Genomic DNA, 26,955 nt, shown 5'->3' with positions numbered 1-26,955 from the left:
CACTCACACCTGTTCATCAGTGTACCTGAATGCACCACTCACACCTGTTCATCAGTGTACCTGAATGCACCGCGCACACCTGTTCATCGTGTACCTGAATGCACCACTCACACCTGTTTATCGGAGTACCTGAATGCACCACTCACACCTGTTCATCGGTGTACCTGAATGCACCACTCACACCTGTTCATCGGTGTACCTGAATGCACCGCGCACACCTGTTCATCAGTGTACCTGAATGCACCACTCACACCTGTTCATCGGAGTACCTGAATGCACCGCGCACACCTGTTTATCGGTGTACCTGAATGCACCGCGCACACCTGCTCATCAGTGCACCTGCAGGAGGGTCAGTGTGGATCCAAACATGCATCTCTTTGTTTGTTTGTTTCAGAGCTCGAGAGGCAACCCAGGCCGCAGCCAGGTCGAAGGTCAACTTAGACAGGTCAGCTGTCCATCCCCTGAGCTCTACATCGCCCTCTTCAGGTTTCTCTAAGTAAGAATAAATGAAACGCACGACACGGGTTTGATAAACATTTACACTGAAACAGAATTTTAAAAATACTTTTTTAAAGTATTGATAAACATTTGAAACCTTGACAAATTTTAAGAAAAAAAAGTCTAATTTTGATTTCGAGAATGTTTTGAAATATTAAAGATTTTGAGACGATAATATTCAGAATAATTTCTTTAGTTTTGATCACATTCACTTACTGTCATTTTTGTTGTGCTGAAACTTTATTGGTTTATTGGCCATTAAAAGCTTCTAAAGATTGATTGATAGACTAGTTTGTTACTTCCTGTCACTGTCAGAATAAAACATGTTTGTGTTTCAGCTCATCAAGTGCTCCGAGCTCCAGATCGACGTCTCCAAAGAACGAGAAACGGGACACGTCCACGGAACGAAAACCCATGCGACTCGTGAGGTCATCAATCACGCCTTTGTTTTATTTTATTATATAGTTTTCACGAGTTCACTGACGACCTCAGGAGCATTTACACACAAGTCATTAATCTTGGAGGGAAATTGAGTTGTCATAGCAACATACAAACAACAGACGACAAAGCAATCGTGTTGAAGTGGAGAGATAAGGATGAGGTGGGTGAGTTAGCGGGTCTAACGACCTCGTCTGCCTCTTCAGATCTCAGGAGCTTTTCTCACAATAAGATCATGAAATCAAATTTGAGCAGCAGGTCATTAATTTTCTGTTTTTATTTTATTTTCTCTCTTAGAGTTGAAATAAAAACTATTCTGACTTTTTATTGATTGATTGTAATTATTTCTATTATCGTTAATGTTGTGCACATGTGCTCAGCAGGGTGGTTACCAACGTAACTGCGGCTCCTTTAAACGAGATGATGAACTGTTTCTTCTCTCAGGTCGGCGTCGGTGACGTCTCCGAGGATCCTGACCTCCATCAAAGAGCTGTTTGAGTGAGTTGTGTCCGCCATTATGTTTTGTTTGGTTCATTCATTCAGCGGCTCAGCGAATGAATGAATGACTCTGTGTGTGACATAAGCAGGAAGAGGCGGGGCCACTCGGTCTGCAGTCAGGAGGAAGATCTCGTCTCTCCTGTAAGAATCTGTGTGCCAGCCCGAGTCCCGGCCAGAGCTCTGCAAGTCCTGGTAGCGCGCACTCACACAAAGAACTCCTCTGTTCTCACTACCCAGCATGCCTCTCTGCTGACCTCAGCCTGGTTCACACGGAGTACGACGTTTACACGACGCTGTAATGTTTCCTTTGTTTTTTTTCAGGATGCCCATGAGCAAGACATCAACGCCGTGCGGTTCAGCTCCAGCTCAGACCTGCTGGCCACGGGGGGGACAGACAAAGTGATCAAACTGTGGGAGGTCAGGGCAGGTAAACCCACCTGAGGCCCGCTCGTTGTTTTTCTGTATTATCGCTGATTTAAAGGACGGGTTGTGACCTCACTGCTGATGTCATCAGGCTTGCTGACTCACAGAGGGACCCTGGACGGCAGCACGGAGGGCATCACCTGCATCGAGTTTGACCCCATGGTGAGGAAGTCACCTGAGCTCGCCTGTAAATGGAGCACTGAGGTGTTTCTCACTCGTGTGGGCATTTGTGTTTTTAGGGCTTCAGGATCCTCGCCGCGTCCTACAGCAAGGCGGCCATGCTGTGGCAGCTGGGCGACTCCGTTCCAAAGGTAAAGGTGACTCACCGCCCGGTGTGTCTGATTAATGACGGGAAACATCATCAACTTGTAAATTCTGAACACGAACACAAAAAACTGTGATTTTTAATTTACAATGATGAGCTTTTATTTTGAAATTGTGTTTCTGCAGATCTGGAATGTAACTGTGTGTGTGTGTGTGTGTGTGTGTGCGTGTGTGTGTGCGTGTGTGTGCGTGTGCGTGTGCGTGTGTGTGTGCGCGTGTGTGTGCGTGTGTGTGTGCGCGTGTGTGCGTGTGTGCGTGTGTGCGTGCGTGTGTGTGTGCGTGTGTGCGTGCGTGCGTGCGTGCGTGTGTGTGTGCGTGTGTGTGCGTGTGTGTGTGCGCGTGTGTGCGCGTGTGTGCGTGTGTGTGCGTGTGTGCGTGTGTGCGTGTGTGTGTGCGTGTGTGCGTGTGTGTGTGTGCGTGTGTGTGTGTGCGTGCGTGTGTGTGCGTGCGTGTGTGTGCGTGCGCGTGCGTGCGTGTGTGTGCGTGTGTGTGTGTGTGTGTGTGTGTCGTAGGTGACTCTTACAGGTCACAGCAGGAAGGTGACGGCGGCGAGGTTCAGCAGCATCAACCACCATCAGGTGGTGACAGGAAGTGCCGATGGCACCATCAGACTGTGGGACCTGCGGCGAGCTGCCTGTGAGTAACCGTGCGTGCTTGCTGCTGATTGGCTCATGGCGTCCCTGCAGGTGGAGTGTATTTAAGGCCGACCGTGTCCCTGCAGGTCTGCAGTCGCGTAATGTGGCGAAGTACTGCAGCGACCTGGTGTGCTCTAAGAACGGCATCATCAGCGGACACTACGACGGGCAGATCAGAGCGTGGGACTCCAGGTTGGTCTGCCACGCCGCAGCACACCTGTGCACCACCTGATGCTGAGCCACGCCTCCGCTTCAGTAGAATCATTAGAATCTGATTCCTTTCATTCAGACACCTCTCGTTTACTCCTCCCAGCCGTTTCCAGGGTGACATCCCGTCTCCGTCTGTTACTTAGCAACAGCTTAGCTCACAGACTCCCCTCAGTGTCCTGAAGTCTGTCTGAAGCAGCAGGTGATTGACAGCTCTGCCCACCATTTACACGCCAGCATCGGCTCTCACTGCGCGTGGTTGATCAGAAACCGGATGATGTCGTGTTTACCTTTGTATCTTCTCCAGTTTTCTGTTTCTGATCATCGGTTTAGCGTAAAAGTTATTATTCGGGGACGAGCCCCTGATGCTTGCACCTGCTCTCGTGAGTTTTGGCGCCATCAGCTGGTCAGAGATGAAGGCGTGTTTAAAGCCGTTCTTAAATCAAATGCTTTTCTTTACGTTCAGGGTGGCGAGCTGCGTTCAGGTGTTTCCTGCTCAGGGAAAAGTCACCTCGTTGGACCTCAGTTCTGACCACTGCCAGCTGCTCAGCTGTTGCCGTGACGACTGTCTCCAACTGTTCGACCTGAGGAGGTGGAGCAACGAGCGTGTGACCTTCAGGTACGTCAGGACGAGGTGATGCTCTGCCGAAACGAACTTCCTGTCCATCTGTCTGACGTTTGTCTCTTTGTGTCTCAGAGCCGACGGGTTCAAATGTGGCAGCGACAGCACCAAAGCCGTCATCAGGTGAGTCACATGATCAGTGACATCAGAACCAAGCACTACAAGGGTCAGTGAAGCAGAAAACTGTTAGCCGTGCTTACTGGGCGCGCCCCGAGTTAGGAAAAGGCTCACTTTCAGTTGAGTGACCAGAGCAACTACCAATGAGAGTGAAGGATACTGCTGAGTGACAGAGAGGACATGTGACCATCACTGGGTGCAGATCCTCTGTCGATGAAAAATGAACATGTGACTGCGGGACGTCTCGCTTTTGTCAGAATTACAGATGAAGCGGTTCCAGGGTCCAGTTCAGGGGCTGCAGTTAGGTGTGTCACCCTCCACCTGCCAGTCAGAGGCCACGCCCCTAATAATGCAAACTTTCGTTCTTAATACTACATAAACAGGCGGGTTATTGAAGGAAAAGGCTGTAACATTTCTGCTGTCTGACTCACTGCCGCCTCTGCTGGACATCAGAGGAACTGCAGGCTGCTGTTGAGCGCAGTGTCAGTCCTTCCTTGTGTCTTTGTGTTTGAGTCACGTTGTTGGGTTTCTCTCTTTACTGTAAATCTTTAACATCACGTCGTCGTAGCGGCTGCAGGTCAGCCCGGCACGTGCCTGTCCTCGGTGTCCGGGTGGAAGCGGGGAGGCGGGGCTGCCAGCAGAGTTTGGCTCGGTGCTCTGATCGATTATCACAAGTTTAATCGTCGGATGGAGAGGACTGTTTCTGGGCCAGAGAGATAAAAATAGGGCGAGCTGGAGACGGGGAGAGATGAGATCGGGAGATTGGTTGATTTTCTGCTGTTTCCATGACGACAGCAGGGCAGGGATGCTTTGCGCCTGTTCGGCTCCCTGACAGAATCACTGCACATGTGAGTCCAACATGCACAGCTGCTCTGCCTACACTACGCCGAGCCTCGCCTGCTGTTGGCTTCGTACCTGTGATTCCTACATCTGTCTGTTCTCATCGGGTCTCTTGTTCAGCTTCTCGGGAGCCAGACTGACAGTGTCTCTAAAGTCTTCAGACTCAGCTGTCCACATGGCGGCAAACCGCTGACAGCATTTTAATCTGCACGAGGCCACATGCACATCTGCGTCAAAGCAGGAATGACAACAGAAGGTGAAGCAGTATAAAACACACGTGCTGAGCATCAGCGGCACAACTTTCACCGACGCGTCGAAATCTTTAGTGAACGCCGACTCGGAGCAGCCCTCGATGCTCTCTCCTGACCTGAGCAGTTTGTTAATGTTGTCATGTTTTGTTTGTTTTTTCCCGCCGTTTGGCTCTTTTGCATCAGAATTATTGTCTAAAGGCAAAGAAAGATGCCCAACGGATTTACTTTACCAAATAGACCATCCCAGCTGTGCCGTAATGGTCTATTTGATTCACCTTTTATTGTTTATTTTATTTATTTTATTTTCACTTGCTCCACACGGGACAGACTTGACTGGGGAAAGAAAAACAGCGGGGAAGAGGGGCGGGGATAAAGGGCAAAAAACGACAAAATAAGCAGACAAAAAATCCATCCATCAATCACCTGCTGAGGAAGAAAAGAGAAAACAAGCAAAGAACAAGAGCAACATAATAAACAGCATCACAATGATATATGTGAATATGACAGTAAATACTAAATATTAAACATTATTGTGCAGCACATAAGATCAACAGAACACAGTGTGCTTTGAGGTAGGAGCCAAAAAGGGTGTAGTTTGTGGGTGTGATCACCCGTGTGCACACCTGTGAGCATGGACGCGCTTGTTTTTAAAAGGTTCCTTCATGTAATGATCTGCTAGAGGGTGTGGGGGGGCACAGCCCCGTCCTCCAGGGCATGAAGCAGGTATGGAGGAGATCAAAACTCCAGACATCCAGAGGCCCCCAGAACACAAGAGACCAAGGAAGACCAACAGAGGGGCAGCCGCGCCACTGTCCCAGAAAGAGCTGAGGAGAGTCCCAGATGAGGGCTCACTCAGCAGCCGCGGAGCAGAAGCCAGGGGGGGTTGCAGTGACGCGCCCGTGAGCTCCGCCGGCAGCCAGCCGTGCCTGAGTGACCGAGCCCCAGGCCGAGAGGCCGGGGGCACCCCGCCTCCGAAGTGGCCCGAGCGAGCCCCAGGCTCCAGGCCCCGATAAGCGGCTGCCAAGGAGTGAGCCGGTGTGTACCTGGACGCCCATCCCCAGACACAAAGAACCACCAACGCACCGATACCTGAGGGAGTCCGCCACTGGCAGGGGGAGTGGTGGTGGGGGGAGATAGACCTCCAAACCTTGGAGGGCCTGAGATGTCCCCAGAGAGGTGGCGTCTGATACCCAACCTGACATATAGACACAGACATACAGGCACACACAGACACAAACATCCATTCCCACCCTCATGCTCTCATATGCACTCACTCCACACTCAACCAACGTGGAGACAGACATAAAGAGACGCTGTACACACGATCACACTCCCCAAGCGTACTCTACAAACCGGGTCTAGGTACCCTTGCCCCTGGAGGGGGGAACTGCACCCAGACCCAGGTGGTGTTACCCTTTTCCCTGCGGTGGGGAGAAGCAGACCGCCCTGACTCCGCAGCAGCAGGGAGGCCCCACACTCCAGACCGCAGTCGGACGGCCAATGGACCAATGATATATTTGCAATTTACCTGTGCTGCTCTGCCAAAACACTAGTTGGCGCTGGCGTCTCTCTGAACTCTCTTCCAGCTGTCCTCCAGTCTAAGAACCAGTTTACATATGGTAAAACTATTGTGTTGAACACTGGGTTGTTGCGAGCAGCATCAGTGCAGCATGTTGCATTTGTGGGGCACATCAGGTCACAGCGTAGGGTTCAGAGGGTTTGTGGTTGCAGCGTAATGGTGAGACAAGTGTAAATCCCTCTTCGGTGTCCCAGCTGGGAGTTCTCGGCTCTGCAGACGGAGAGAATCGTGGAGCAAATTGCTCACAGCAGCAGGAAGTTTCACGTCAGAACAGCTGTTTCACCCAGATGTTCTCTCTCTTCAGTCCAGACTGCTGCTATTTGGCGGCCGGCTCTGCAGACGGCGCCGTTTACATCTGGAATGTCTCGACGGGCAAGTTGGAGACCCGGCTACCCGACAAACACAGGTAACACCGAAGACCTGAGTCAGCTGATCAGCACAGTCACTGCCAGTGCAGGGTCCTAAAGATCAGAGGCTCCAGCTCAGCTCGCTGTGGGACTCCAAATGCTGCTAGTTCAGCTTCACTCTTAGTGTTTGCCGTAATCCACAGACTACAGTGTTCCTGATGACAGGCTAGTGTGAGGCTGCAGGGCCACAGACTCCTCCAGAGTGACTTGTGTGTTGCTGTGTGTGTAAATCTCCATGAAGTTTAAGGGCCTGCGATGGCGCCTTGAGAGAGCCCGCGTGTGTTTAACCACAGAGAAAGTGTCGACTGTCCCTTTAACAGCCTGCTCTCTTTCAGCTCGTCCATCAGCGCCGTGTCCTGGTCTCTGTCCGGCGAATACTTCGTCAGCGTGGACAAGAGCAAGCGAGCCGTCCTCTGGAGTGACATGTGAGGCAAACCCGCGACCAGGTCACGTTGTCATGGAGACGCGTCACACATCCAGCTTTGATTGGACAGACGGCTGTTTGACAAAAGTCTTTAAGCTATTTGTTGGTTGGACCAAAGGGAAGTGACCTTACGTTGTTGTGATCTATGATAACCCTGAAGAATATTAACGAGGGAGGAGAACATGGACGTTCTACCAGCTTTAAGCTTTTCTGTGTAAAACCCGTGTGAACAAAGGGAAACGTTGAACCATTTCACAGCCGACACGCCAAAACGAAGCGAGGCCGAACGGCTCATCGGTCACGCCTGCACATGTCAGCCCGTGGCGTGCACACGTCAGCCCGTGGCCTGCACATGTCAGCCCGTGGCTCACGGGCTGAAACCAAGCTAACTTCTTTTTACCTGGAACGAGTAGGACGTTTTTGTTTTTATCGTTGCGGACAGATTAATAACTCGCACGCTCCTAACACTCCTGTTTTAGATGTTAACGTTTTCCCCGCCCTGTCTCAGCTGCTTTTGGGTCCTGAGAAAGTCTTAAATTGATATTTGTTAATAAAAGATCTGAAACGGTTTTAAACTGATGTTTTCACCTCAGATTCATGTCCCCACTTTTACATCCAGAGTGGGGCCGCTGCTCGACACTGAAGCCCCACCCACCTGTTGGCAGCCAATCAGAAGAAAGTTGTTTCTAAAGGGGGAGGGGCCACCACCCTCAGACTGCCTTAACCTTTGAACCCCTGAGAAGAAGCTTTCGTTCAGGAACATTTGCTCCTGATCCTGAATCTAAACCAGCCGCTCTGGGATCGGTGGGCGTGTTTCCAGTCTCTTTGCTCTCAGCCGTGGATTTACAGTTAAAGGCTGCTGCATGCAGTCACTGAGGGATTATTTTGAACTGTAAGTGGTGCAAAGCTGCTGTGGAGGAAATGAGCAGAACGTGTCCACCTGTGTTGTCCTGCGTCTGTATCTGCAGCGAGAGGCTGCCGCTCAGGTAAATGTAGCGCTCAGGTGTGTTTTTGTCTCAGATGTCGTTCTGTCAGTGTTTTTAATATTATTGTTTCTGCTCTCAGCTCTAATAAACGCTGATCTCTAACCGTCCGTCCTTCGTCCTGTCGTCTCCTCGCTCCTTTCTGCTTGAAGGCTTTGTTCGTTTTTTTTAATCACAGTCTGAAGTCATGTCCCTGAGTTTAAAAAGACAAGGGGATGATGATGATGATGCTGATGAGGAGGTTCGGCGCTGCAGGCTGCTTCACGCTGAGGTCATTGATTAGGAAACAGAAAGCAGCTGCTGCCTCCAGACTGACCGAGCGCTGACCTACACGCCACGTAAGTGTTAGAAAGCTTCTGTTTTCCTCCACTTCTCACAGAAGCCTCTCACTTTGACCAGGTGGATGGTTTCTGTCAGTCATGGCAACAACAGATGAGTCTGTTAGTCTCACAGAGCGAATCGGGTGTTTTCAGCTCAAACTCCATCCATCACTCCTCTGTCCTCCACCCGTCTGTTGGACATGAAAAAGCTCATCTTTGAGGGATTGAGCAGGCATCCTGGTGGCTGAACCACCGTTTTGAGACTCTCCAACGACTGCGCTCCTCAGCCTCTCTAAGCACAGACATCTTCAGATGATGCTCACTTGTACCCGTCTTCCTCCCCTCACAGCCAGCCGGTCACAGTAGATGAGCCTGGTGCTGCTGGAGGTTTCCTGTTAAAAAGGGTTTTTTCCTTCCCACTGTCACCGAGTGCTTGCTCTTAGTGGTCTGTCTGATTTTTTTTTTTAGGTTTTCTCTGTACTATTTTAGGGTCTTCACCTGAACAGAGTAAAATAAAAGTAAGTAAATGTTTATTTATATAGCACCTTTCAAGATAAAATCACAGAAGCTAAAACATGAAGACAAAATCAACCAAAAGCAGGTTTAAAAAGATGAGTTTAAAGCTGTTTTTAAAAGAGACCACTGAGTCCACAGATCTCACAGTCTGGGGGCCACAGTTACCAAAGCTCGGTCTCCTTTTGTTTTCAGCCTCGTGTGTTGGACAACCAGCAAGCCCTGATCACATGACCTCAGGGACCTGCTGGGAATGTATGGATGTAAAAGTCCACATATGTTGGTGCTTGTCCACGCAGAGCCCTGAATGTCAGAGTCATAATATTAAAGTGGATTCTGAATTTAATAGGGAGCCAGTGCAGCTGGATCAACAGGGGTGTGGCATGGGAGGACTTGGTCAGAAGCTTTGCAGCAGCTCTGAACACCCTGCAGATGTTCCAAGGAGGATTTACATAAACAAGTGAACAAAGAATTACAATAGTCCAGACGAGATGAAACAAAAGCATGTCGTGCCAGTTCAGAGCACGACACAACGGGACTCAAGGCCGCAATGTTTCTCAAGTGATAAAAACAGGAGCTGACAAGAGATTTACCATGAGCGTCCAAAGTCAGAGCTGAGTCAAAAGTTACACCAAGGTTGATGGATGAAGCAAGGGGACCTAAATTTTCCAAAACCCTAGGCACAAACTTATCGGGAGCACAAACGAGGACTTCAGTTTTCTCCTCATAAAGCTGAAGAAAATTATCAGCCATCCGAACTCTGATGGAGTCTATGCACCTATGCAAAAACTGTAGCTTGGAAACATCTTGGGGCTTAAAGGAGATATATAACTGAATATCATCTGCATAGCAGTGATACGAAATGTCTTTAAAAGTGCTGAGTAAGTGCTGAAGAGGAAGTAAATACAACAAAAACAACAAAGGTCCCAACACAGAACCTTGTGGTGCACCATAGACAAGAGAAGTAGAAGAAGAACTGTGGTTAGAGGTAGCCACAGAGAAGGATCGTTCATGCAAATAAGATTCGAACCAGTCCAAAGCAGACCCTGATATTCCCACCCAGTGTCTCAGCCTATCTAACAAAATGTGATGGTCAACAGTATGAAAGGCAGAGGTCAGGTCCAACATCAGCAAGACATTCTCCTGCATCACATCTCATCAAGATGTCGCTGGAGGTTTTAAGAAGTGCAGTTTCAGGAGTGTGAACTCTGCGAAAACCAGACTGAATTTATCCAGAATGCTGTATCCATCCAGAGCAGCTTGGTCTATAATAAGCAGAGAAGCTTAGCAGTTCTGTTCTGTTTTGTTTTGTACTCTGGCCCCAAGCCTGAAACAGCTGAGTGGCCCCGTCTCATTGTAGCGAGGCTGCACTACTACACTGACTGTGTTAAAATCCTGTCGAGGGCAAGGGATCTTCAGCGGATTAAGGTGAACAATATGACCATCTCCGTTTTCCCCGCCTGTACCGCCAAGACAGCCCGAGCTCGTGCGGCCTTTGCAGACCGTCGCCGTCAGCACATCACAGATGTTATTGAAGCAATGACAGGATTTACAGACTGAACACGATCTCCTCACAACAGCTGACGCGGAACGTCTTTTGATTCGATCCCGTGCTACCTACTACGAGCATGGTGAAAAGCCAAGTAGACTTCTGGCACACCAACTGAAACGTAGAGCCAGCTCTCGCACAATTTCACAAGTTAAAGACCAGTCTGACATTAGGGCTGCCACGATTACATCGACCATCAAAATTGTCGACGACTGATTTAATAGTCGACGCGTCGTTTGAAGATTTGTAAGATCACAAAAGACGCAGGAATAAGTAGTAGGATTTAAGAGTGTAATAACGGACTGAAACAGAAGATGGCAGCACTGCATGTACAAGGATGCCAGCTGCCGTTAAACCCAGAAGAAGAAGAAGCTGTGTCCCAGAATTCATAGCGCGGCCCAGCTCAGTTTCCAACAATGATGTGATTAGTCGACTAATCGCAAAAATAATTGGTGACTAGTCGACTATCAGAATAATCGTTTGTGGCGGCCCTATCTGGCAATCTGGTTTCTGACCCTGTCTCTGTCAGTGGGCTTTTTAAGAGACTTTTAACGTGTAGTTCTAAATTGTTAGATTATTGTGATATTGAAATATAAAAATACACTTATATTTTCTATTATTTCTTCATCGGTCAAAATAAGCGTCACACTCGTGGAAGCCGGTGTACCGCCTGCATTTACCGAGACTTTCAACCCCAGGTAGGTAAATTATGGATCTTCAGATCCACATTATGTCAGCAGCTCCACCGTGAACTATGTTAAAAACAAACACCGCTCACGCCTCACAGACGACAGCTTACAGTCCTGCGTAAAGATGAAAGTGACTTCGTACAGCCCCGATTTGCAGACTCTGTGAGCAGAGCTTCATGAGCAGAAGTCCCGTTGTAAACATATCACGACAGACCCGACGATGTTTCCATGAACACGCTTTTCACACATGGTTGCTGTGCGCACACAGCCGGCTGTAGCTTTGCAGCTCACAGCCCGACACACAACAGCAGAGAGAGCACAGACTTTAAGGCGGCAAGGCGTGATTGCGGGTGCAGACCATGCCCCGCCGCACACATTAACCAGGTAAAATACATATTTAGACAGAATTTTGTAAATATCTATTTTTCATCTTTTAGCAGCATAGAGCTTTTTTCCAATTATTTGTTTAACAGTCAGGTCAAGGCTCCAAAAGCCCAAAGACGATATAAGGCTGGCGGCTCACAGCAGTTTTTGTTTGCTGGATCATTTTAGTTCAGCTTTCCTTTTGTTATATTTCTTTAAGAGTTCAAAATGTGTTCATTACATAAATAAAATGTAATTTTCTCTGTAGCACTTCATGGATTTCATAAGCAACACACCTTAGTTGTTCACACAAAGCATAAAGGTAAAAAACAACATATACAGTGTTATCTTCATTTTAGATCCCAGTGTTTTCTTTTGCGTAAACAAAGATCCAGGTAAAATATCAGGAGAGCAGGAGGACGCTTTTTAATCGAATGACCTAATTTGACCAGTTTAGGTAAGGACACAGGTTAAAACCTTTCTAAAATAACAGGACTAGGTGGGGTTGGAGCAGACAAGAGACACAGAAGGAGATATATTGTTCCTAACATTGCTGACTTTTTCAACAAAGAAAGAAAGTTTTCACAATCTTCATTCAATGAAATTGGGACAGCAGGTGGAGCAGGAGCAACTATATCACTAACGGTGTCTAATACTACCTTGGGGTTACCTCTGCTCTTTGAAACTAGGTCTGAGTACCCATAGCTTCAGTCACAGGTGAGGCTAAGGATGTCAATCGATGGCTAATTCAACAGCTTTGCTTATGTGCTCAGTTGTGAACCACCCCAAGGAAAGCTGGACCCATGAAATCCTCAGACCAGATCCCGAGGCCCCTGAAACAGACGCCCTTCCCCTTCTGGACAAACTAAAAACTTCCATCACTCGCGATTTAAGAGCAGCAGCATGAGATGGGGAACTGCAGGACGCAAATATACAGGGAGTGCAGAATTATTAGGCAAATGAGTATTTTGTCCACATCATCCTCTTCATGCATGTTGTCTTACTCCAAGCTGTATAGGCTCGAAAGCCTACTACCAATTAAGCATATTAGGTGATGTGCATCTCTGTAATGAGAAGGGGTGTGGTCTAATGACATCAACACCCTATATCAGGTGTGCATAATTATTAGGCAACGTCCTTTCCTTTGGCAAAATGGGTCAAAAGAAGAACTTGACAGGCTCAGAAAAGTCAAAAATAGTGAGATATCTTGCAGAGGGATGCAGCAGTCTCAAAACTGCAAAGCTTCTGAAGCGTGATCATCGAACAATCAAGCGTTTCATTCAAAATAGTCAACAGGGTCGCAAGAAGCGTGTGGAAAAACCAAGGCGCCAAATAACTGCCCATGAACTGAGAAAAGTCAAGCGTGCAGCTGCCAAGATGCCACTTGCCACCAGTTTGGCCATATTTCAGAGCTGCAACATCACTGGAGTGCCCAAAAGCACAAGGTGTGCAATACTCAGAGACATGGCCAAGGTAAGAAAGGCTGAAAGACGACCACCACTGAACAAGACACACAAGCTGAAACGTCAAGACTGGGCCAAGAAATATCTCAAGACTGGTTTTTCTAAGGTTTTATGGACTGATGAAATGAGAGTGAGTCTTGATGGGCCAGATGGATGGGCCCGTGGCTGGATTGGTAAAGGGCAGAGAGCTCCAGTCCGACTCAGACGCCAGCAAGGTGGAGGTGGAGTACTGGTTTGGGCTGGTATCATCAAAGATGAGCTTGTGGGGCCTTTTCGGGTTGAGGATGGAGTCAAGCTCAACTCCCAGTCCTACTGCCAGTTTCTGGAAGACACCTTCTTCAAGCAGTGGTACAGGAAGAAGTCTGCATCCTTCAAGAAAAACATGATTTTCATGCAGGACAATGCTCCATCACACGCGTCCAAGTACTCCACAGCGTGGCTGGCAAGAAAGGGTATAAAAGAAGAAAAACTAATGACATGGCCTCCTTGTTCACCTGATCTGAACCCCATTGAGAACCTGTGGTCCATCATCAAATGTGAGATTTACAAGGAGGGAAAACAGTACACCTCTCTGAACAGTGTCTGGGAGGCTGTGGTTGCTGCTGCACGCAATGTTGATGGTGAACAGATCAAAACACTGACAGAATCCATGGATGGCAGGCTTTTGAGTGTCCTTGCAAAGAAAGGTGGCTATATTGGTCGCTGATTTGTTTTTGTTTTGTTTTTGAATGTCAGAAATGTATATTTGTGAATGTGGAGATGTTATATTGGTGTCACTGGTAAAAATAAATGATTGAAATGGGTATATATTTGTTTTTTGTTGAGTTGCCTAATAATTATGCACAGTAATAGTCACCTGCACACACAGATATCCCCCTAAAATAGCTAAAACTAAAAACAAACTAAAAACTACTTCCAAAAACATTCAGCTTTGATATTAATGAGTTTTTTGGGTTCATTGAGAACATGGTTGTTGTTCAATAATAAAATTATTCCTCAAAAATACAACTTGCCTAATAATTCTGCACTCCCTATAAAGTGTCAGTGCTGTACGTAAAGACTAATGGCCACATTAATGTGAACAAATAAAAACAGTGGGCCTCACGCAGGGGCGTGTGGTGCGAGCCCATAAAGCATGATGAGAGAGAAACCTGAACTGCTTCACACTGATGTGACTGAACCCGAGTACGACACTGCCTAAACTCTTGCACTAAATGTCCAGCAGGGGGCGACTGGTTGTAAGAAGTCACTAATGACGAGATGTAAACATGCTTAAAAGTCAGTACTGAGGGTTGGATTAAACGCAGTGATGCGCAGCTGGCAGTGAATGTTCATAAAAAGAACGACAGCGACTTTCTTCGTTTCCTTCCTCGGGCTGTAAACATTCAAGCCTGGAAAGTGTCCGAATTTAGAGGAAATAAATATTTATTTAATGAAGGACAGATGTAAGGAGGGTGGAGGTCAGAGTCCAGCTGTCAGTGTGATGCTCCTGTCAGACAGAAATATAATCTGTCCTCTGGGTGTCTCCTGTTTTAACATGTTTTACTGCTAATGAGTCTGACAGAAGAGAGAGGGGGGAGAGCATGCCAGGCGCTGAGAGGAAGGAAGGAGGCGAGTTAAAGAGGAGGAGGGGCAGAGTGGTGGATTCAGTCAGTCCTTCGTTCAGTCGCAGCTCAGATGGAGGTTTTTCCTCCTGCTGAGGAGACTCTGATGGCATGACAACGGCTTCCTGAGTGAGAAAGAGCGAGAGAGAAAGAGAGAGAGAGAGATATCCTGCCCTCAGTTTCCACGGTGACGGCATCCCTCCATCCTCCTCCATCATCTCTCCGCCCGGCTGCTGTCGACATCGTCGGGATGGGAGATAAAGGAACAAGGTAAGATTTAATGGGTGTGTGCAGTAATGCACCCTGATAAATGTGTGTGTGTGTCACACAGATCGATCCGTTAGGAGGTGTGTGTGTGTGTGTGTGTGTTGCTGTAACGTTACATAACGTTGTGTCCGAACCTCGAGGACTGTGACGTCTCGATGGCACTGACAGGTTTGCTGTGTTTGCCTGGGGCTTTTCTGTCTTTTATTTTGACAGTCAGACACACAGGAAACATGGGGGGAAACCCATCTTTGTGAAAGAAACAAGATTACCAGAGAAATATATCACTGCCAGTACTTGTAGTGATACTGTAGTAAAAGTATGTAAGCGTGTGTCACTCTGATTCATTCACGCGTCATCTGGAGGGTTTAAAGGCGAGCTCATGTTTTACAGCCGCTGTTACTCCGAGTGCACGACAGAGAAATGCAGTCACAGAGCTGCAAAACTAAAACAGAGAAAAGCCAGGAAAACATTTAACTATGTGTCAGGAGGCCAAATCAGAAGAGGCTGTTTTTAGTTTTTATTAGTTAAAATATTTGATCCCAAACTGTGGCGATAACAGGTACACATCAGGGTGTGACCATGTTCAGACAGGCCGGCGCTCTCTGTGCATCTTTGTGACAGTCACAATGAAAATGACAAACTGCTCCTGAACTGGAAGAAACGGCCCAAACCCAAAGACTGAAATACAAAAGTCCAAACAGGACTTGAACAGCTCTCGCCTAAACCAGCACACCCACAGCCTCCTAACACACCTGTTATCACTCCAGTATCACCACAGAAAGCAGACGTCATGTTTCTGACAGGAGAGCGCGACTGATTTACTGGGACAAGTTCTGGATCTGTGCTAGGAGGTTACAGGGGTTCTGAGCTCATGTCTCACCTCTCCACCAGCTTTAATGAAACTCTTCACCTGCTGATCAGGAACATCCAATCAACATCCTCACAGCAGCCACGTTATTGGTCAGATAATGCCATTGAAAATGCTCCAAAAGGCTCCAGTGCAGGGACTCGAGTTAGCTTAGGTGAACTCTAGCAGCCAGCTAGCAGTTGCAGCCGCCTGTGTCCCCATCCAGCTGTTGGTCAGAGAGGCCACGCCCCTAATAATGCAAACTTTAATCTAGCTGCGTTATTAAAAGTGTTATGAAGCAGAAATGATCCACAGAGACCGAACAGCTTGTGTATCAGGCTGGAAACACGTTTTCTTTGCTGGATAGTCTGTGAGGTGGACTCACTGCTGTCTCTGCTGGACGTCAGAGGAACTACAGCTTTGGGTTCAAAATCCAGGGCTTTCTTAGTCCATTACAGTCAGTGTCAGCTAACTCGCTCTTTGACTCCTTGTACACCCACCAGAGGAACTTCACAATCTCAGGTTAGGCGAAGCTTTGAAAGAGCCTCCTAACAGGAAGCTGGATCAAAACATCAGCTTATTTGTTCCACAGCTGATATTTTTCAAGGAAGAATCACACATTTGCATTCCCAGTATCAGACTGAGAACTCAGGGATCCTCAGTGTCAGGACTTCGCTGGCACTTTGACCAAATTAAATATTTTGGAGCCTAGAGCAGCGGTCCCCAACCTTTTTTGCGCCACGGACCGGTTTGTGCCCGACAATACTTTCACGGACCGGCCTTTAAGGTGCCGCGGATAAATACAACAAACTCGTACCGGTACTGAAAAAAAGAAGATTTATTCATAACACACGTGAAAAGACCCAGGAAAACCGAGTTAACGAAAAAAACGATAACAAAATAACGCTGAAAACCGCTAAAACCCCTGAAAACCATACATTTCACACCCGAGTCTCAACTCTCGCGGCCCGGTACCAAACGACTCACAGACCGGTACCGGTCCATGGCCCGGGGGTTGGAGACCTGCTGGCCTAGAGGCAATTTGACCAGCTGGTGGTCCGATCCATAATCCTCCACCTTCAACAGTGTGCTGAAAGCCTGTGGTGATGGAGGAATCGCACGAGGGCAAAGGCTCAACAACTAGGCTCTCACTGATGAGCCCCTTTCCTAGATGGGGCAATGAGACTGGGTCCCACCAATGAGGCCGTAACACGGGGAAGGCGTCCCCAACGAGGCAGCTTATGCACACTAATGGTGTAGCTTCATGGAAGGACCACCATGTGGGCGTGTGCTTGTCAAGACCTTTTCCGTGTCTGCGAATCTGCTAGTGATGTAAATTTCTTCATGAGATGGTGAGCTGATGATTGGTGTGGACGTCTTCACGCCTGCCTGACCAATCTGCAGAGACCAACTATGCGTACGCCCCCGGCGATGCACTTCAGAGAACTACAACAGGACTACTGAGTCATCGTCTCTCCAATGCTTACAAGAGACAAACAATGACAAAGTGTGCAGCTTAAAGTATTTTAGGACATCCTTCAGGTGTGTGATCAGGTCGAGATGCAGCAATATTTGTGTCAGACCCAGAGACGCAGAGACATCCAAGAAAAGGGTGAAAAAACGTCCCTGGAGTTTTCAGTTTGGCAATATTTTGATCAGTCGACTCAAACCTGTGATGAGTCCCACAGATATGAAGCCCAAACAACTAAATTAAAACGGACTTTTGTGGCACAACAACAGAAGCATTCTGAAAGTTTACTCCAGCTTCCAGCTTTGCTGCTGTTGCCACTGCTGCTTGCTGTTTTGTGTGCAATGCATTCTGGGATACTTGGCTGTCCCAGATCAACACCCTTGATGCACTGAGGCTGTTTCATGAGTACGAGCACCAATGCAGGTGGTGACGTGTGTGAAGGCTCCTCGTGGCGGTGAGGTCAGGAGCTTTAGTGTTGCACTCAGGACACGTGTTTGTTATTTTGTTCCTGTGTAGGTTTTATACAGTCTAGCTTCTCCAAACATAGACAGCTGATGAAGGAGCACTTTGATCAGCGAGCGAGGCCTGTTCCCTCGTTATTCCACGAGAATTTAAGCAGGTTAAGTGTTGAACTTGTTTGCATTTAAATACTAAAGCTGAAGGCAGAGACCCACAAACAGGAAGCAGCTTGAACGAGTGTGGCATGTGGCGGCGTCCTGCTGTTGACTGCTAAACACTTTCACCCAATAAAAGTATCATAAAAGTTAGAAATGTTGTTAGTCTGTGCGCCTGAAATGGGGCTGTGTTTAAAATCCACTGTGGTGCACAGACTGGCTCCTGTACCCGTTTGGACTGAATGTAAATGTGAAGCTTGGAACTTCACGCTTGCAGGAACCAACAGAACCTCCCTGAGTTTCCACGGACCGGTGCAAACATTCAGCGGCTTTAGTTCTTGTTGCAGAAAGCAGATGAGTCTTGATTTGTGGTTAAATAGTGAAAAAATGACCTCATGCGTCTTCTCAAATTACATTTCCTTGACCTCAGTGGAAGGGAAGTAAAGATGTGAAGGATTGTTTACAAGGACTTGAAGAGGAGGACTGCGGCACTCGGAGAATCAGCTGTCCTTAAACAGACTGTTAATAATAATAATGAGGCTCTGCTGCGGTGAAACTACAAAGTCCTGCGGATGGACTACAAAAAGCTCCTCTCAGATACCTGCTGTGCTCTCATTGGTTGCTGTGTGCAGACGGTGCGCACATGCACACAGTAACACGGTGAGAGCTCACCTGTGGTCCATCAAAGATGGCCGTCATTTGGTGGGAAACTCAGCAGTAAGTCACATGATGACCTGTTTGTTTACTTTAAGGTCTGATGGGTCGTTGCTGTGAATTGTGGGACGGCATCATCTCCTTTCGTTTCATAAAGGAAGCTCTGATGCATCCTTTACTAAAGGAGGTAATAAAGGAAGCTTCAGCTGCTTCCAAACTGCTCAGAGTCTGAGGTTAAAGCTGTGGCGACCCTCGTAGCATCGACAGCAATGTTATCATCTCACCAACGTTTTGTTATTTGGAGGATCCGCCGACTCCTATCATGGCCGCCACACACACCTCCGGGTCAGAAGGAAAAAGGTCCACTGAGAACTGGAATCAGAAAGTCGGCCCAAAGCCTCCGTTTCCTTTGTTTTTAGGTGAGCAGCAGGAATACAGCTTCCAGCTGAGTGCGCTCCACCCCTCAGACCTCAGCAGTGTCGCAGAAACACTTCACCAGATGAAACAGACGAACCGAGCACGCTGCAGGTGCAGTGATTCCCCCGCTGCTCCATGCTGCTTCTGCAAAACTGGTGCTAATGTAGCACAGACTGCTCATTCTGCCCCCTACTGGCAGGTGAATCAAACACTTATACACAAGCACAGCGCTGGGAAAACACCCTGCAGCGCGCCACATTCCTCCCAGCAAAGCTGTCAAGTTAAAGTTGAGTGCTGGCTATAAAACCCCGCAGGATGAAATATAACAGTGTTTGATGAAAACGTCACTCGTTTAATGGCAATGACGAGCAGATGCACCTGAAAGCGCTGCGCAGGTTAATCTCTGCCGCACGTCACCATCACGGTGTGACATAACCACAGTGTAGCTTTCACACAGGCTTTCATAACAGACTGAAAACAACCTGTTACCCCATCCACTCTAAAACATTAGCTCATAGCCAGAATGTCTTCAGAACTTCAAACCAGGTGAGTAGCACCGTAATACACCTGAGCCTGTTAGCAACCGTGATGCTGTTGAAACCAGGCAAGTACCAACAGCAGGTTTCTCCTCAGCCCGAGGGTGGAGGTGGGGAGTCCTGGATGAGGTTCTGTAGCTCATCTTACAGCCGGTGGGGTATGACATCATCATTCAGGTTCTGATTTTGGTTCTGGGACTTTTTGCCCCCTCATGATCGAGGCCAGCGTCCCACAGGGAGTCCTGGTCTTTTATCCATCAGCTGTGTAAGGCATGCCTGCCTCAGGTCTCCTTGTGGACTTACCGGCTAAGCTTAGCTTTGGGGTCTTGTTGGAACTGTTAGGGTCTTGTGACGTGATGACACATTTCTTTAGCTGGTCTGAGACGGCAGCACTCTTTCGTTTTAGTTAAATATGTCTTATTTGTAGTTTTTCGTGGATGTGGACAGTGTGCATCCTGTAACTCATCAGTGCTGCTCACCCTGCAGGTGTGTCCTCAGTGACAGAGCTGCAAAACAAAACAAAAGTTTTAATCATTTATTCTCATCCATTAACAAAATGCGGTGAATGAACAAAAGAGAAATCAGGATTTGAGCACTCGGCTGGTAGGTTGTTCCAAACGTCTCGGAGAACTAAGCACAGATCTTATCTTAATCTGCTCACATCCTTCTGTCTCTTCATGTAACCAGGCACACGCGATGATGTTGATGGCAGGGCTCTGTGGGAGCCGCACCATCACTTCCAGTACTTACACTGGAGATAGTTCTTCATGACTTTGGCGGTGTGTTTGGGCTCGTTGTCCTGCTACAGAATACATTTCGGGACAATAAAGGATCATTTATATTTTTGAAAGCGTTCTTTGTTTACAGCAGTTTTTCACACCTGCCTAAAACTTTTGCACTGTACTGTATTTCAGGGCAACTGGGCATGCTCAGATGCAACCGGGACTTTCTGGCTTATTGATGAGGAACTCGAGCAGTTTTGGTTCCTGCACATCTTTAGTCAGTTGATGGTGTTTTTCTGCATATCGGGCTCTTAATATTTGTCTGAGAGAGTCTGGGCTGAGATCAGGTGTCTGCAAACAGCTGCTTGTGTATCTCTGCCTGCACTTGAGAGCAGTCCTCCTGTAAACCACTTTAAAGGTCTGCTTAGACTGCTGCACCCGCCATCAGAGCCCGGATTGGCTGAGACATGAAGTCTTTTGTGAGTACGGAGGACGTAGTGACACAGTCGCTGATGATGGACGCTTGGCCTCTCTGACTGCTGGTCATCTGACACACACACACACACACACACACACACACACACACACACACACACACACACCCTCTTCTTTCAGTTTGTGACTCGCACTAAAATGAAGCTCTAATAAAGGAGACGTGCAGAAACATGTTTCAGCTCATTCTGATGGTGAATGTGGCAGCGGAGCGTTTCTGCGCTGCCGTCGCCGTCGTCTGAGTGTGTTTCTGTGTTTTCGGGCTCAATGATCTGAACGAGTCGTGTCGGGAGAATATTAACGAGCTCCGCTGATCAGTCAGACATACAGAGCAGCTCGGGAGACTCTCTGAGGAGGTTTTCACAGGAAGCAGCGTCAGCCCCAGAATCTGTTCGAGTGCTTGTGTGGAGGGTAAGTGGACAGAGCTGAGCCACGTCACGCTCTCAGGTTTCTTTGTGACTCGTTTAACATTCACATACGACCGCTGTGAACATCAGGAGGGAGGGAATGAAAAGGTGCTGCTCCACGCAGAGCTCTGCTGTACCCGTTCTGTTCGGGGATTTTGGTCCACGTCGTTATGACATCATTGTGACATCAGCACACAGCTGCTGCAGATTTGATGAGAATCTCCCGTCGCTGCTCTGAGTGCAGCGAACGGTTCATGAAGCCGGTGTGAGGAGATCTGAGCGCTGAGACGGTCACACCTGCAGCAGCTGAACGCAGACGCAAATCGGCGCTCATCAGACCAGGACGCGTTTTTCCACCTTTGTGAGTTTGTGTGAACTTTAACCTCAGTTTCCTTTGCTGACCTGAGCAGCAGCGGTGTGGTCTCCTGCTGCTGCTTTGGCCTCAGAGATGCTCTTCTGCATGCTGTGGTTGTTTGAGTTACCGCTGCGTTCCTTCAGCTTGACTCTTACCAGATATTTCCTCTTCTACTTTTGGTTGGTGTTAGTACTTTTACTGCAGTGAGGACCGGCCACACCAGTTTACATACTGGGCAAACAGGTGGACAGAGGACGCCATAATAACAGCTCTTCACACAGCCCTCACCTGGACAGTAGCAACACCTGTGTGAGAATGCTGTTTGTGGACCAGCTCTGCCTTCAACACAGTTCAACCCCACAAACTGGTTAATAAACTAAGCAACTCATGACTCAGCAGCTCACTGTGCAGCTGGATGCTGGACTTCCTGCGTGACCCCAGAACATCAGGATGGGAGAGCACACCTCCTCCACCCTCATTCTGAATGTAGGTGTCCCACAGGGGTGTGTCCTCAGTCCCCTCTTATACTCACTTCTCTCCCATAACTGTTCACCAATCCACACCAGTAACACCATTATAAAATTTGCTGACATCACCATCATAGGACTGATCGACAACAGCGATGATTCAGCTACAGAGAGGAGGTTCAGCATCTGAAGCGATGGTGTGACGACAACAACCTGCATCTGAACACAGCCGAGACCAAGGAGATGGTAATCGACTTCAGAAGAACAAAGCGATCTGAGCACTCCACCCTCTACATTGATGGAGGAGGTAGAAAGGGTGGAGAGCTTTAAGTTCCTCGGAGCCCACATCTCGGCCGGCCTTACCTGGTCCACAAACATCTCCCACCAGGTAGGGAAAGCACAACAATGGCTGTACTTCCTCAGGAAACTACGTCAGGCCCAGTTACCCCAGAGACTGCTAATTAACCACAACCGCTCCACCATCGAGAGATTTCTGACCTCCTGCTGCACACTCTGGTTCAACTGCTGCACCATGGAGGACAAGAGGAAACTGCAGCGGGTGGTGAGGGCAGCAGAGCAGGCAATCGGCACCTCACTGACCCCCTCAGAGACATTTATACTGGCAGACTTCAGCAGAAAGCCAGCATCATCATCAAGGACCCCTCACACCCTGGACACGCCCCCCGTGTATGTTTGTATGGGTGTATCTGTATGTATGCAGGTGTATGTGTAACTTGTACATATCTTTCCTGTGTAAAGATATTCTATTCTTTAAAAAACAAACAACGGGCTGGTTTCAGTTCTCGTGGCCTCGTCTTTATTTTATATCTGCTCATTTTGTTTTATATAAAGATTTAGATTTTGCTCACTGTTAAAAGGTGCTGTACCAATAAAGCTGTCAGCGGTAAGTGTGATCAGCAGCTCATTGATTAATGCTGCAGTCAGGCTGTGCCAGGCCCTAAAAGTAATTACAGGGATTTTAAAGTCAAAGCTAAAGTTGGCAGGAGGACCCGAGGAGTCAGCTGATTCACGGAGCCTCCAGGAGCTTTTCCCAGTTTTAACACACAGAAGGAAGAATAAATCACCTGAGACAGTAACTGTGAGAGCTGCAGGTTCCAGCCTGCTTTTCACAGAGTTTCATGTTTAATAGAAAATGGAATAAAGGTTTGTGTTTGAACTGGCTGCTCGTGTAAACCTGCTCCTCCGTGGGAAAGCTCCCGACGGTCTGGGTTGATTTTGACTAAATGAGACCAAAGCAGCTTTAAAATGTTACCGCGCTGCTGGTTCCCCTTCGGTTCTTGGTGAAACATCTTCAGTGACTGATTTCCACAGTCGTTCAGGTGTGTGAGTCAGGACACTGAAAATGTCTCTTTATTTCCCCACAGTGGGTTTTATTTTCACACTGTGCTCACACCTGTTTGAAGCACAGATGTTTTTAATGGCTGCCAGATGTTTCTGTTGGATTCCCGTGTTTCCGGTGTCATGAAGTAAGCGCTGATAAGCGTCCCTCCCCTCTGCAGCCCAGAGACCGGAGCATCTGTGATCTCCGGATATAATCTGAAACCAGCTGCCTGTTCTCTGCGTGGCTGAGGCCGAGCCTCATGCGTTCGTGCTGGTGGTTTTCAGTCGTGTTCCTGAGCCCGGCAGAACCAGGTCCAACTTTAATGCTGAGCCGGCCGAGGGCTAGAACGGAGAAGCAGCTCGGTGGGAAAGCGGACACAGTCCAGTCACACCTGACGGTCGTAGATCTGAGGAGGCGAAAAAAGCCGGTTTGAGTCTCTGCTGCAGTTTGGGTATCGAGGGAGTCTTCAATCATCGGCCGTCTGCTGCTGCAGAGCTGACACAACAATCAGGCATCGATCGGGCAGTTAGCGTTCCCCCTGTGTCAGAGCGGCCGATCGATCAGCGGCGCAGCCGCTTCACCTGCACCAACCACGAGCGAACCACGACGCGTGAGAAAATCTCAAAGGCACCAAACTTATTCCTGACACAGAAAGAGAGCAAACGAATCAGTGAAAGTCCTTCCAACAGACGGTTGCGTAGAAGAATCCACGTTTTTTATTGTGACAGAAATGTCTCCATACGGGTCAATATTCATCAATATTCAGGATTAAACATCAGTTTAACCCTCTCAGGCTCAAATTACGTTTTTGTTGCTAATGCACGAACGAATACCTGCAGTGGTACTTCTGAGTAAAAAAACTCATAAAATATGTCTGTGGGGTGATCAGGTTGTTAGTTTGTAACTGTTGCAAATCTGCAACGCCTGCCTCGAGAGGGTTAAGTGATAACAACAATAATCCCAACAATAAGGAGCAATGATGATGCATCAGAGTGTTTGGGGTGACGCACATCACTCTCTTACACAGGAAGTGTGTTTATTCACGTGTGAATGATCCTCAGAGGGACCGGGGTCACTTTGGATGAGCCTGAGCACTGACGTGAAAACAGGAAAGAGCAGGAAGACGTCAGAACCCATATGGAAAAGAAATAGTAAAAACATATATGATTTACTCGTGAAAGTGGCCACTTTCTCATTACTTTCATATATTTTTTTAGTAAGTATACAAAACATACAAGTTTCATTATATAATTTTTCAAGGGATCTTATATCTGTTTTCACTCTTGTATGCTTTTCATACAAGTTTCATACAAGACAGATAAAAACTTTATAAGATTTATATATATCTTTTCCATATGGGAACCCACATCAGGTGCTTCTCCACACGTGACGTCTTTGATTTCAGCTTGTTGTTTGGTTCAGAGGTGGTTCTAAACAGGTGTACCTGTCCAGGTGCTTCACCTCTGCCTGTGTGGCAGCAGCTTTGGACCCTGAAAGGGAAAAGTGGACAAATGTAATAATGTTTGCTTAAAAGGAGCTCTGCCTTCTTGCTGGTCTTTGAGCTGTCCTGGCGTCTTTGATGTGATAAAGTCGTTACTCGCGCTCAGATGAAATGTGAGCCCCTTTCGTGCTGTAACCCTGCACTGATTCACGTCTGTGCGATGAAGCTCTAACCGCATCCTCGGCTCTGAAGATTCAGCTCTGCTCTCTTTCAATGAATCTTTAATCGTGTTTACACTCTCTCAGACGCTCGCTTCCTGTTACCGAAGCTTTCAGCATCTTTTCTCTCATTTCACACAAACACCAGCATTTATATGTCCAGTGTTTAGCACAGCGGTTTGTGAGGACGCCGTGTTTTGTCCCGGCCTTGTCTGAAACCGACACGTTCACTCAGCTGTGATTAAAAATCAAGAAGTGACCACTGAGGTCGATAAACGTCTCTGCTGTCGCCGTCACGGAGCCGGTGCTCTACCTCCAGCCGCTCAGCCTGATTCGTGATTTCAGATGGCAGAGCTGCTCCGTGTTAAAGTTTAATTGGACTAATTGCAGAGAGTGTGGTGAGCAGGTGATCGTGCAGTGGGCAGCTCCCAGGAGTCCCTCCGGTTTCCGGCTAAAAACGGCGTCCCGATGCTGATGATTGATGAAGAGCCACTCAGGAGGAAGCTGAAAGCTAATGGAGCCACAGCAGCTAATTTATGACAACATTAACGCGGGGGGAGGAGAGGGGCGTCACGCTGTCGGGCAGCATTAGACAGAAATGCGGAGAGGAAGCTGCTGACGGCACACCCTCTGTAATATGTGACTGTGCAGGGTCCCAGCAAACACCGGACGTCATCCAGCCACTGCTCCGACACTGAAGCCCGTCTGAAGCCAGGCTTACTCTTTTTCTTCTTGCATCACTCTCAGCTCAGAAATCTGCACAGCTGTGGACACGAGAGCTCTGCTGGTCACAGCCTGGTGCTCATCATCGCTCTGCTCTGACACGATACACAAAACAGGCGCAAAGTAGCTTCTGATAATGAAAGTGATAATGCATGCTCAGTAATCCAGGTAAGGAAATCCCAAAAGGTTGATTCTGTTCATCTGGATGTTTTCAGGTTTACAACCTTACAAACAGCACATTTGCTGTTCATTCAGTGGGCTAGTTTCACTGTGACTGAGGTTTGAGTCTCTGCTGAAAATGCTGCGTCCACATGAGCAGAATCAACCTTTTGAGGTTCTCATAATGAAGATGATGTTTGTGATGTTTGGGCCCTGTGTGGAGGGCAGGGCCTCCCCGAGGCTCTGCCGGCTGCAGGCAGGACGCCTCCTGCACCTTCAGTTTCACTCGGTCAGAAGAAAAGAGATGGAGACAAAGCTTCAGACCGAATGAGGTCAGCAACGTGTCAGACAGTGCTGGGAAGGTTACTTTAAAATGTATTCCACTACAGATTACAGATTACATGCCCCAAAATGTATTCTGTAACGTATTCCGTTACGCTACTCAATGAGAGTAACTATTCTGAATACTCTGGATTACTTAATATATTATCATGCTTTTTACAACTACATGATTTATTACTGTTACTGAAGCTCCGAACCGTAGTAAAGGGACCTCTGGCTAATACGTCGGGTTCGTGTCGGCTCGTAGCTGAAAACTAGCTTTACTTTGTTGTCTGGGTCGACTTTGCTAGCGAGAGACAGAGAGAGGCGTTGAAAGGCTCCAACGGAGCTTATTGTTTCAGAGGAAACAGGAACACAGCGTACAGTCGAGTCTCAACAGCTTACTTACAGCTGGGCTACACTGCCCATCAGGCTACACTCTTTAGGCCGATGTCTGCTTATTGCTTTCATATCAAATCATTTTTTGAATAATAATTTTTTTTAAAAATTTCTTCACGTCATTATGCGGCCGCAAGTAGAATGACCAAAAACAGAGAGGGGACAGCCGAACATATGAAACAGGAAAAGGCCGCCATGTAATCCATTTATTTGAACAAAGTAACTGTATTCTGAACTGTAGTAACTGTAACAGAATACAGTTACTCATATTTTGCATTTTACATATGTAATGCCAGTACATGTATTCCATTACTCCCCAACAGTGGCCTTCAGAGGAGTGAACGCAGCTCAGGGCT

At 47.8% G+C, this 26,955-nt stretch overlaps 1 protein-coding gene across 8 annotated transcripts in view; it reads left to right on the top strand.

The window, feature by feature from the left end:
- The window catches only part of arrb1 (arrestin, beta 1), a 46,612-nt gene that overhangs the window by 10,130 nt on the left and 9,527 nt on the right, over positions 1-26,955 (top strand). For 3 of the 8 annotated variants that reach the window (XM_040043299.1, XM_040043301.1, XM_040043304.1), the window contains 10 exons: positions 395-496; positions 837-926; positions 1,381-1,434; positions 1,521-1,861; positions 1,949-2,019; positions 2,097-2,168; positions 2,694-2,817; positions 2,903-3,008; positions 3,490-3,642; positions 3,721-3,768. In XM_040043299.1, coding sequence (XP_039899233.1) covers positions 395-496; positions 837-926; positions 1,381-1,434; positions 1,521-1,861; positions 1,949-2,019; positions 2,097-2,168; positions 2,694-2,817; positions 2,903-3,008; positions 3,490-3,642; positions 3,721-3,768 — 1,161 coding nt within the window. Of the gene's footprint in view, positions 1-394; positions 497-836; positions 927-1,380; positions 1,435-1,520; positions 1,862-1,948; positions 2,020-2,096; positions 2,169-2,693; positions 2,818-2,902; positions 3,009-3,489; positions 3,643-3,720; positions 3,769-14,181; positions 15,018-16,782; positions 22,684-26,955 lie in introns of those variants that run through there. The other 5 variants (XM_040043303.1, XM_040043302.1, XM_040043300.1 and 2 more) reach the window with 5 other exon arrangements.

This window comes from Simochromis diagramma, unplaced genomic scaffold (assembly GCF_900408965.1).
Source record: "Simochromis diagramma unplaced genomic scaffold, fSimDia1.1 OVJJ01000377.1, whole genome shotgun sequence".
Taxonomy (NCBI): Eukaryota; Metazoa; Chordata; class Actinopteri; order Cichliformes; family Cichlidae; genus Simochromis; species Simochromis diagramma.
The sequence above is the reverse complement of the archived record's forward strand: the minus strand, read 5'-3'. Positions and strand labels throughout refer to the sequence as shown.